General features: G+C 32.8%; 1 protein-coding gene across 1 annotated transcript in view; it reads right to left on the bottom strand.

Moving 5' to 3' along the window:
• Window positions 1-575: 575 nt before the first annotated feature.
• Window positions 576-12,620, bottom strand: part of Smp_144310 (voltage-gated potassium channel, KCNQ) — a gene marked incomplete at both ends in the record, with an annotated part of 46,259 nt that continues 34,214 nt past the window's right edge. Inside the window, 4 exons of the mRNA XM_018795117.1 lie at window positions 576-1,493; window positions 3,837-3,933; window positions 4,931-5,311; window positions 10,529-10,762. Coding sequence (XP_018649462.1) covers window positions 576-1,493; window positions 3,837-3,933; window positions 4,931-5,311; window positions 10,529-10,762 — 1,630 coding nt within the window. The remainder of the gene's footprint in view (window positions 1,494-3,836; window positions 3,934-4,930; window positions 5,312-10,528; window positions 10,763-12,620) is intronic.

Raw genomic sequence — 12,620 nt, 5'->3', positions numbered from 1 at the left:
AGAGTGAAAGAGAGAGAAAGATCGAGAAAGTGGAAGATATGAGATTCTGTTTTATAGCAGTTTCACTAAAGAAAATAACTGACTTTATTTTGTTTACACTTCATTAAGGAAGAATGAATAACATTAAAAAAGGAAGACATTGAATTGTTTGAATCAAATTCAAGTCAAATAGATACAACAAATATGATTGTAGAAGAATCAGAAGATAAAAAGAAAAAAAAGAAGAAAAAAAGAGAAAAAAAAGAAAAAAAGCAGAAAAGAAAAAAGAGAAAAAAGATTTAAGTAAATGAGCGGAAATGTGTTTGTTTTTTTCAAAATAAGAAGAAAATTCATGCTAATGTAATTTAAGTATCTTTGCAAAAATCTACATAAAATAAATTATAAACTATGCAAAACAATATACTATATATATATATTCTGAACTAAATAAGTAGTATATAATGTATAATAGTAGTAATAATATCAGTAGTATAAAAACAATTTGGAAATTTTTTATATACATGATTATTGATTAAAGAAAAAAACGAAATTTCTGATAAGAAATTAAACATTATCAAAATTAATGTTATTCTTTTTTAGCTATTTGTATTATGAGTTGAATCTAATAAACATTTTCTTTCTTGTTCTTCTTCTATAATAAATCCATAATCTAAAGGGGTATTAATCTCTTCTTGTCTTTGTAAACATGTTTTAAGTGAGGAAGAATATCGATTGGGAATTGTGATTGAATTCATACTTTTTGAAAGATTGGAATAATTGAGTGAAATTTGTGTATAAGGATTAATGGGATATTGATTTGTTTTAAGATCATGGATAGTTTGATTCATGTTATGAAATGATTTACAACTATGATTATCATAATCTTTATTATTATTATTGACGGTTTTTAGACAACTTTCTGAATAAGTTGACAATCCTTGTTTATTTGATAGAATATTAAATGATGAAGTAGATTGCAAGGGAAAACTTCGTCTTTTTGTTAAAGGAAATTCTTCAGAATGAGATATGAATTGTGATTTTGAATATACCTTATGCCTATTATCATTATCCTGATTGTATATAATAGTGTCTGTATTAAGTTTTTCATTGTTCGGATAATCATTTTTTGTAGATGTTTCAGTATCAATACTTTTCCATCTTTCAGTTATCAATGATAATGGAAAATTGACAGTAAGTGAATTTCTTTCCGATGAAGTTAGTTTTTGTTTCTGGTATCTATTACATGGTCTACGTTGAATTACAAACACTTTATCCTCTGATACTTTTGGATATTGTCCTGTTGTTGTTCGTGGTGGTGGTGAAAAAAGTGTATTACACTGGGTTTGATGATTCAATTTATCTGAACAGTTAGTTTGTTGGATGTATTGGATACTATCCTGAAGTGAATGTTTCACACTGACATCGGTATTTTCTACTTGACTACGGTATTTACACATATAATCAGCTTTTAAAATATTGATCAGTCTGTCGAGTTTCATTTCAACAGCATCAATCTAAAATGTTAGGATGTTTTCAAAATTAAAGATTTTTTATGTTTATGTTGAACAGGAAATGCAATTACTTATTTATTATTTAATTATATTGTTTACTTTGAGAACCTGACAACATTAGGTTCCATTAAAACAGTTTCTACTTGCAATTTACTTAGTATTGTTTGTTTGGATCTTACCATTGATGTTTTTAGGACTGCAACTGGTCAGTCTCTAATTGGCATATGTGCATACTGTGTGTATTGCCTCGATATAGCCTAAATTCACAAGCATGGTAAGCAAAGATGGATAGTGGCCAGCAGTGGAATCTAGGACGCGCATTTCGTTCTATTTGGTACTCGTCAGCTGGATGTACCTGCATCTCAGAGTTGATGTTCACTCTGCGACTCGGACTCAGTACCTTTCTCTTCAAACACCATCGCGTTATCCACTCGGCCACTGAGTCGTGATAGCCACTTGCTTGTGCAATGGGTTGAAGTTGAAATTTACTTAGTTTTTACTTGCAGTTTTTTTGTTTTGTGTTGAAATCGCAAAAGATAGTAACTTCAGGAATATTCTAGAGTATAAGATTAATAATCTACAATAACTCAACAGTAAGTGTTGTCATCTAAATAACTTAACTACTATTTTGGAACATTTGAAAATCGATATGGAACCTAGATATTATGCTACATTCCACAGAACTAAACAGATATGGATAAATAAAAAGGAAATTTATATGTTAGTTACATAAAGTACTGTACTGGGACTAATGATTGAAGAACGGTTTCGATCAATTTTTTAAATGAATTAAAATGTTAAAGTATATTGTTTTACAAGGTTTCTTTTATAGTTGAGTAAATTTTCACTCAGACAAAATGTACGTTCAGTGATCTACAGTTTTAACATAGATGAGCTTTAAATTAACTAATAATTCTAATGGCAAACATCATCATACCATATTACTTCTTTCTGATAGTAGTTATGTTAAGAACTTTCACTACAATTTTTGTTAGACCCAACATTTTTCATTCACTACACTCTACACTATCGTTTTGAATAAATGTCTACTTAATGTAACATGGTGGTTGGAGGTGGTCAACAGGAAACCCTGGACCCGGGTTTCGTGCTACTTGGCACTTGTCAGCAAGGTGTACCTGTAATCTTGAGGGAACTGATGCTCCCTGGCGGATTCGATCCAGTGTCACTCAGCTTCACAGTCAGAGACGTTACCACTGAGCTATTCGGGCCGCGACCGACCTCCTGTAGGACTGAGATCTAATCACAATTGATTGAACCCGGGTCCGGGGTTTCCTGTTGACCACCTCCAACCACCATGTTACCTTAATATACATAGTGCACTCAGTGTCGAGCCACCTAGACTGGTGGCCACATTGCAACTTCATCAATAGTATTCGATCAGCACTAAGGACTTGACACACATGAGATTGATCACCACCCAGTGATCAATCAATTGTGAAATGTCTACTTAATGTTTCGTCATGTAACATACACTGATTCATTAATTTTAAACATTGTGTCAATAAATATTTAAAAATTCTTCACTTGGTATTATTTGCTTGAATCTTCCCATTGATGTTTAGGACTGCGATTGATCAGTCTCCTATTGGCATATGTGCATACTGTGCTTATTGCCTCGATATGGCCTTAATTCACAAGCATTATAAGTAAAGTGGATAGTGGTTAACAGTGGAATCATAGATGCGCGTTTCGTCCATTTGCACAAGCAAGTGGCTATCAGGACTCAGTAGCTAAGTGGATAACGTGATGGCGTTTGAAGCGAACGGTACTGGGTTCTAGTTCCAGAGTGAACATCAACTCTGAGATGCAGGCGCATCCAGCTGACAAGTCTCAAACAGGACGAAACGCACATCCTGGATTCCACTGCTAGCCACTATCCATCTTTGCTTAATTAAAATTTTTGTTTTAATTGAACTTTTAAGTATTATTTCTACTACTGTTATGAACGAAATATGCTAAGCCCCTTTTTAAAAGTGCTACTGCTGGTAAAATAATCACTATATAAACAGGTAACTTCAAAGTATAAAACTCAAAATCCTTAAGAGATGACAATAAATATCACTACTAACCCGAAACATATCTGTGTTACGTAGATTGTTTGCATTTAATAGAAAACTATAATCAGTTGGGTAATTTTAGGCGATCATAGCTCAAATAAATCTGATGTAGAATAGTAAACTAACTTAAGATGTTACTGATTTGTTGTGTCATGGACCAGGGATTATCATAGTAATCTGATAATGGGAAAATATTGTTTTAGTATAAGCATTTATGACTCAAATAAACAGAAAGTAATTTTAACTAAAAAAAATTAAAACTTCTCACCTTATGTTCAATTTTTACAATTCTTGATGCTAAACATTGATGTGAATCATAGACATCATCACCTTTAGAGCCAGGTCTTCCTAAAATTTGATCTAATCTAAAAGATGGAATTATTTGATAAACATTTGAAACAAATTTATAAGCTGTAGTTGTGTAAAGCTTACAAGCTTATGCAATAAAGTATAGGTTCTATATTTCCAATAAGAATCTGGAAATTATGTTTCTTTGAGAGCAATTTTTCAACATCAACCGATATCTACTGGAAGTTTGACAAGAAAATTCAAATGGTTTCAAGCTAACTTTTCTTTAAATCAGTTTGCTGGAAGCAATCGAATGGGGGTTGTGAATCTTATGTTTTGCGGTAGCCAACGCTCAACAGTAGTGTATATCTGTAATCTTGAAGAAAATAATGTTCACTTTAGGATTTTAACTCGTTTTGTCTTAAATCATAGACTTTACTAGAGAGATATGGATGTTGAAATGTGACCTACTGGGGGACTAACGTGTTTACTCTAGAAGTCACGGAAGAGAAAATAATAATATTATTTATTTTAGATCTTAGCGATAATTGGAACTTAGCAGCTGGATTGTGATTCTATATAACAATATTCTATGCTTTTTACCACGTTGATGAAGGTAGTCAGTAGGAGGGTTTCAGCTACGAAGAATCGTTGCTCATTATGGGTATCTTTCATCTGGGATACTGTGTAGTTAACATACCACCAAGTTTTTATTTCTAACAATTCGTCCTTAATCATGTCTAAATGGATTTTGCATTTGGCAGATTTTCATATTTCTATTGTGAAGTTTAAGGTTTGTATTTGTTAATTATATTAATGCTCACAAACGAAAGCTGAATATATGTATAATGGTCATTATGAAAAATCATTGGGGTGTTAGAATGCCGGCTTTCAACCTTAATATTGAAAAAAGTTTACTTTCACCTCGACTGTAGTACAACATATATACATTTGAGTAACACTAAATTTAACTTCATCAATGCATTAAAGGGTTTACAGTGAGATGTTCAGTATATTTAGTAACATCTATGAAAGGTAGACAAAGCAAAGTACTAAATAGAAACATTTATTTACCTTGCTTGAAGTATTTTCACTCTAGCTAACATATCAACATGTCCAGCTGAATACTGTTCAATTACATCTTTTACATCATATGGTCTGAGAGCTTCACGAAATTTTCTACGTGCTACAAAAAATCGCATTTTGCGAATAACACGTACAGCAATTTTTTCTTTTTCAGTTAATGGATGCATAATAACTTCAGATCCACGGGATGAGCATAAATATGGATCATGTTGAAACATTGCTGGACTATTAAAATTTTGTTTCTGTTGTGCTGAATGATTTCCACTTTTTGATATACTTATATGTTCACTTTGACTAGTAGATAGTGAATCAGTTGCGCACTGTCTATCATTTGGTGTTCGTACTTTTGTTAAGATTGGTAACAGTTCACTTGATGCTAAAAGTGTGAAACATATGCAAACAATAGATATATTGAGTAGACAAAGTCTACAGAAAATACAACACCAAATATCATAAATGCACAAATTAATATATGTCTTGCTTAGTTTACAGTTATACATTATAATACGTTGCAAAGTATATTGGTTATCAAGCTTTCAATACTTCCAGCAAACCTTTTAGTGATGTAGTACTGAGTTGGCATGCAATGGCAAATACTTCCAACTTCAGTTGTTTCCCAAAATTGTGTTGCCATTATTGATTGCAGCCATTGATAACTGTCTCACTTCTGGTATGGATCAGTTTCCTCAGTTACTGTTTCTCACTAGGTCTCTAATTCTCATTAGTTTTTAATGGCCATCTAGCTAAAATCAGTTCATGACGTATATAATTTTCAAAAACTTTCCATTTTGGTAATTAAAAAATAAGGCACATTCGTTCTTTTATAACACATTATACTTTCATCCTAAGTTAAACAATAAAGGCGTAACTGATTTTGAAGATGTGTAATTCAATGCGTCTTACGGTTTAGTTGTAATGTACAAATGAATGCACTTGGTTAATGAGTTTCTGATGTTCATTTTTGTATGGCTTATTAGTATCAGTTACCACTCATCTTAATTTCCATTCTTAATGAAGTACTATAAGTTTAAAAAAACAACTGTTGTATTTACGAGACATATTATTGAGAAGAGAACAGAACCTTATCTGACTGTATGAAATCGTCGTATGGTATATCCATTGCATATTTTATTAGCTTATGAAACTTCTCGTGACATATTTTAAAATGTGTATGATTCGTTGGACTGACTGATTATTTGACGATCTGATCCATCTTTGAAACGGTAGAGAATTTTCGTAGGACATTGCAAATATAAATTAGTATTTCGATTATAGATACCTAGAAGGAGTTATAGTAGCAGGACTGTGTTATTTCGATCAAAGGGTCATTGAATAGCATAAATTTTCACGGTGTCTTGTTTTATGTGTCAGTTTGTAATCTGAAAGATGATTTAACATCATGAATTAGTTTGACATTTTATGTTGATAGGAAATTAATATCTAATTTCATGCTAAAAGCTCGATAGTAAATGCTTCAACACAACGTACCCTTATTAATGGGATACTGTAGTAAACCCAGTGTCATATGAAGTGATAATGAATTTAAATAATCCATTAAAAGTTAATCAATTTTAGTGGGAGTCTTGCTTCGCATTAGTCTGTATACTATCCAGTAGTGACTATAGATTAATATATTTACTTGGAACTATGAAAATGTATAGTAATGTTTGTTGGCATATCGAGTCACTTAGCTTAGTATTTGTATACCCGTCCTAAAGAGATGGACGTACATTTGTAGAGAGCGATAGAGAATATTTTCATTACCTTGATTCTTATGTAATCATTTAGGTGGATTGAATTTAATTAAAGAATCTCCATGTCTTACACTTGACTGTTTTGAATGAGTCTTGGAAATGGAATATTAATGGAAGCACAACTATATCAATTTTCCAAATGGTTTTTATTGATAATAACAAAGTAGTTATTATCATCTCAATTACGTCTAGAAATAGGACCCAGTTAGTGGTTTTATCACGAAACCTATTAACTTTAACTAACTAATTAGCCAGCACAGAGTTAAGATAAGTTCACTGACATCTGGTATTTTTGTTAAAAATTTGTTGTATCATGACGAAACACTTGATAATTTGAAATTGTTATTGAAATTTCGCCATCACAATAGACGGAAGTTCACGGTTTTGAAATGTTTATTTTGAACAACAATTTTTGGAAAAGTATAATGCTTTATATAAAAATTTGTTCGATACGTAACAAAAATACAAATATCCACATTACCAGAATGGATTTCCTGGAGATTTTAGTAATTTGATAGTTGAATTCATGATTCAATCGAAGCTAGATCGCCATGGGAAACCTGGAGTGACTGGACGGCCGTTTCGTCCTATTGTGAGACTCCTCACCAGTGAGCATCCAAGATCCCGTATCGCGATATCTGAACCCAGAACATATCAGTCACATACGCGAGCACTTAACTTTTAGACCACTGAACCAGCATCCAACGGCTTGAAGAGGTATTTCCTGGAGTTCTAGTGAAAAGCAGTGATCATTAGAGTTCAACCAGGTCTGTTGTGAGATAGTAACTCACTGAAGACAATGGTGGATGGTTGCTCAATTTCGTGGATTATTTGAAGTTAGACATTACCACAGTTGGATGCTGGCCGACCCAGTGGTCTAGAGGTGAAGTGCTCGCGTGCGAGAATGATAGGTACTGGGTTCGAATCTTACGAGAAGGGACCGTGGATGCTCACTGGTGAGCAGTCCCACAATAGGACGAAACGGCCGTCGATTGCTTCAAGGTTCTTCACGGTTGTCCAGCTTCAGCTGATTCATGAATTCAACTATAAAATATCCACATCAATTAATTATTTTTTTTGTAAAATAAAACAAAGTATGTACCTTTTACTATTTTTTCGTCTAGCTCTGGTGGTTTACCAGGGTCAGGAATATTCTGTGAACTATAATAAAAGTAAATAAACATTATTTTGAAAATATTTATAACAATATTGGTATAGAATCAATTTGTTTTGAAAATAAATGAGATTACTTATTTTGGAGATCAGCTAAGCAAAAATATTGAATATGAAATAGAAATAGCAGCAGCAATTTATATAATTTCAATATTTTGACTTATATATAATTGTAGATCAGAGGGGGTTTTGTGGAGAATTTAGTATTTTCACAGTTGAAATCATGAGTCAATTGAAGCTAGACTACCATCGAAAACCTGGAAACACTGGACGGCTGTTTCGTCCTATTATGGGACTCCTCAGCAGTGCGCATCCACGAGATTTTCCTATCAGTGTTTGTATGTACATGGCCATGTGAGAGCATTTCAAGAGGGAAGAGCTGACTCTCCCCACTCTCAACCTTACCAGAGCATTTAAAAGCACAAAGCCTGAGTAGTTTGTAACTCTAGAATCAGATCAAGCATTTTTATCTCTAAATCAATGTTGACGTAAAGATTTAATTGTACCAGTATAATTTTTTATTTATCTATTCATCAAACTTTTCAGTATTGGAAATAATTTAAGAATTCACTATGTAATTTCCCGCTCAAATTAGACCGGAATGATCTGTATTGAATATCTTCCAAAAAAATATCAAAGAAAAGGAGAAATAATTGACTGAAGATTTTAATTAATGATTATTAACTTTAGGGCATGTAAATCAAAATATCCATTTTGTCATGATTTTCATTGAACAAGATGAAAATACAAAAAAAGAAAAAAGAAATTTCTTTAACACTTTAACAGGTGGGAAATTAGAACATTAATTAAATTTAATCTCATGGAAGTAAATAATTTTCTTTTTACTTATTAGACTGTAATGAAGATTAAAAAAAAGAAGTTTGTGAAGATTGATTTCACTTGTTAATTATATTCGTCAAAGACTGATATTAGTTTAAGTGTAAATTTAAATCAGATAGGAGTAGATGGTTGTTTATTTGAAGGGGTTTTGTAAAGATTTTAGTAATTTTATACAATTGAAATGATGAATCAATTGCAACTAGATCGCCATGGAAAACCTGGAAGCACTGAACGGCCGTTTCGTCCTATTGTAGGACTTCTCAACAGAGCTCATCTACGAGATTCGAACCCAGGACCTATCAGTCTCGCGCGTGAGCGCTTAACCTCTATACCACTGAGCCGGCTGGCATCCAATGGTGTTATTGTCTAACTTCAACCAAGCGCTTGCGCAGGTTGCTTATCTTTAAAATAGAACTATTTGAAAGTAATTACTTACTTTCTTCTCACGGATGATACTTTAAGTGAGATAAATTTGTAATAAACACTAACTACAAGGATTATCTTTAATAATGAACTTTACACTTATCAGTGTTATTTCCATCGTCTCTTAAAATAAGTAGTTTTGTGGTAAGAGTGAATTTTCACATCAATAATATGTATTCCTTACATTGAAGAGGATGATAGATGCTAAAAACTAAACAGTTCTGGAGTTTACTAGCAGAGTTTTGTTATTTAACAAAAGGGATAATAGGACATGAAAAGATAATTATGTTCCCTTATTAAGAACCTAATAATTTCTCATTTTATCATACGTCAGAAATGGTCCGTTACAGGAAAGATACTTGATTGAGAAGCTGTTTACTTTCAAATTAGAAAACGTAAGTATAAAACGCTTATAATAAATATATTCTTTGTTATATCTCAATGAGTAGAAAATTGTATTTCTGATGTCTCCTGACTTACCGGAAGCCGCCTCTTCAGAGTAAATAAATAAACGATCGGTCACGAAATGCCAGAAATACAATTTTCTACTTATTCAAATATAATATAGAATATATTTTTTACTAACGTTTTACCCATTGCACAATTTATTTGAAACTAATAAGTCCAACCTTGACGCTGAAACCTACAAAAACGTTTATTTACATTTATGTGTTCACAAAATTTATCGATTGACCAAGAAAAGTGTATAGAATTTTTTATGTATCAGGCCTAATCAATATCAAAGTGAGAATCCTCAACACGAATGTCAAGATGATACTACTGTACCGAGATGAAATATAGAGAACTACCACAACCATCATCAAGAAGGTACAGGTATTTATAAATAGTTATCTAAGCAAGACACTGAATGTCCGTTGGCCAGATACTGTCAGAAACAGTGTTCTGTGGGAGAAGACAAACCCGCTTCCGGTTGAAGAGGAAATTAGGAAAAGACGTTGGAAGTGGATCGGACATACATTAAGGAAATCATCAAACTGCATCACGAGGCAATCGGTAACTTAGAATGTGAAAGGGAGGCGGAAAATGTGGAAGGCCAAATAACACATTACGCCGGGAAATAGAAGCAGATATGAAAAATATGAATGTTAACTGGAACTAACTGTAAAGGATTTCCGAGGACAGAGTTAGATGGAGAATGCTGGTGTGCGGTCTATGTTCCTACACGAGGGGTAACAGATGTAAGTAAGTAAGTAAATGTTCTTGGTTTAAAAATTGATTAAAGTATTTGATTTTCTAAAAATAATAAGTCAGACAAATATTCTATAGTACTGATATGAAATTTAGTAAACTAAATATATTGGTCTAGACTGCGTACAGAAATTTTACTCAAAAATATAAGCCATAAATCAAAAGATTAGTACCATAATTCACTTACTTCGTGGTATCTTCATCATTTATAAATGCATAAATAACATCTAAATCTTCACTTTTAACTGGCGCAGATTTCGGTGTTTCATTATTTGGATAATCTGTTGATACGGTAGGAACAATATTGTTAACATTTGTATTTGTATTGGAAGTAGTTTTTTCTGTACGACGTTTTAATGTTGAAAATCGACCAAATCGAGAAAATCCACTTCGTTCAGTCATTGAATATGAATTGGTTAATCTAAAATATAAGGAATATATGGATTTTTTGAATGACAATCATAATCTTTTGAGTTCAATTTATCTACCTTTCCTTTCCTGAACCTTTTAGATTTTTTTTGAATATTACGCAACAAAAATTACCTTGAAATATTTCAACACTTGTCATTTCAAGAATCCATTAAAGTATATCAACACTTAACGTTTAATTACATCAGAAAGGGTTTTTATGGATAGTCCATTATTTTCATAGTTGAAATCATGAGTCAATTGAAGCTAGACAACCATGGAAAAACCTGAAAGCACTGGATGGCCGTTTCATCCTATTATGAGACTCATCGGCAGTGCGCATCCACGATCCCGCTCCCGCGAGATTCGAACCCAAGACCTACCAGACTCGCGCCGGAGCACTTAACCGATAGACCGCTGAGCCGGCATCCAACGGTGTTAATGTTTAACTTCAATCAATCCTACGATGTTTGAGCAACATGTACATGTACATGTAAATTTACATTGGTAAGGACTTGTATTTTATTGTTGGATAATTATTTTAATAGCGGAGATCCTGAATCAACTGAAAGTAGACCACCGTGGTCTAGCTTTAATTGATTCAGGATCTTAAACTATTAAAATTACTTTAATATCCACAAAACTTCGGAGGATAAATTATTGTTCTATAATTTAAATTAATCAGACATATTAGCCTATACATAGATGAAGAAGAGACAATAACTACAAATCTCTTATAATTATTAGATAATCAGTCTCATCAATTTTCGAATTGTAGATAATTATGGTGAGACTATAACTTATGGATGAATCAATCAGGTATAAGATAATAGGTCTGGGATTTTGGCGCGAAATTCATTCATTCATTTGGCTAAATAAAGTTTTGGCATTATAGCTGATGTCAGTTCATGATGAAAACCCTAAATCTAATTTTCTAACCTTAACCATCAATTGTAAATCATAATTCTAATTTCTCACACTGGTTTATAACCCTCGTTTGTTCCTAGTTATTAGGTGGATACCCTGAAGGTTACTTTAGCGTCACTCAAAGGTTGTCCATAAATTATAGTCTCACAATAATTATTACTTTACTCAGTTTATATTGTTCATGTTTTCTTTCAAATAACCATGAAGATTTGTTTTTAAGTCACAGGTACTTTTTATATAAATACGTTTGTAAGTAACTGGTAAGAGTCTAGGAAATATAAATAAATACATATTATTCTGCACCAGATGCTGTTTTTTCTTTGTGAATTAAAACAATATATATAAGTGAGCAATACTGCTTTCGTTTAAATCCCCATCAGGCTTTTACTTGAATATACAGTAATATTTATATGCATATACGAAATTATTAAATTAATCAAGGCAGTTTACGAGTTAACAATAACAGTGGAATGGATTACATAAATAAAGATAATTAATGAAAAGTATGAATTAATAGCGTGATGACCGATGTACTAGTTGTGGTAAGAATAATAAAGACTTGATATTATTTTTCAGAATGGTAAATAGGTCGGTGAGTTGAAAAAAATAAAGACAGAAGGAGTGTTGTGGAGATTTAGTATTTTCATAGTTGAAAGCATGAGTCAATTGAAGCTAGACCACAAGGAAAAACCTGAAAGCATCGGTCGGCCGTTTCGTCTTATCGTGGGACTCCTCAGTAGTGCTCATCCACGATCCCGCACTCGCAAGGTTTGGCTCAGTGGTCTATCGGTTAAGTGCTCTGGTGCGAGACTGGTAGGTCCTGGGTTCGAATCTCGCGAGGCGAGACCTTGGATGCGCAATGCTAAGGTGTCCGACAATAGGTTTTCCATGGTGATCTACCTTCAATCGACTCACGCTTTCAACTATGAAAAATAAAGACGTTG

The sequence above is a fragment of the Schistosoma mansoni genome, chromosome 1, assembly GCF_000237925.1.
Source record: "Schistosoma mansoni strain Puerto Rico chromosome 1, complete genome".
NCBI classification, from domain to species: Eukaryota; Metazoa; Platyhelminthes; class Trematoda; order Strigeidida; family Schistosomatidae; genus Schistosoma; species Schistosoma mansoni.
Note: the sequence above shows the minus strand (reverse complement) of the source record. Positions and strands in the feature narration are given on the sequence as shown.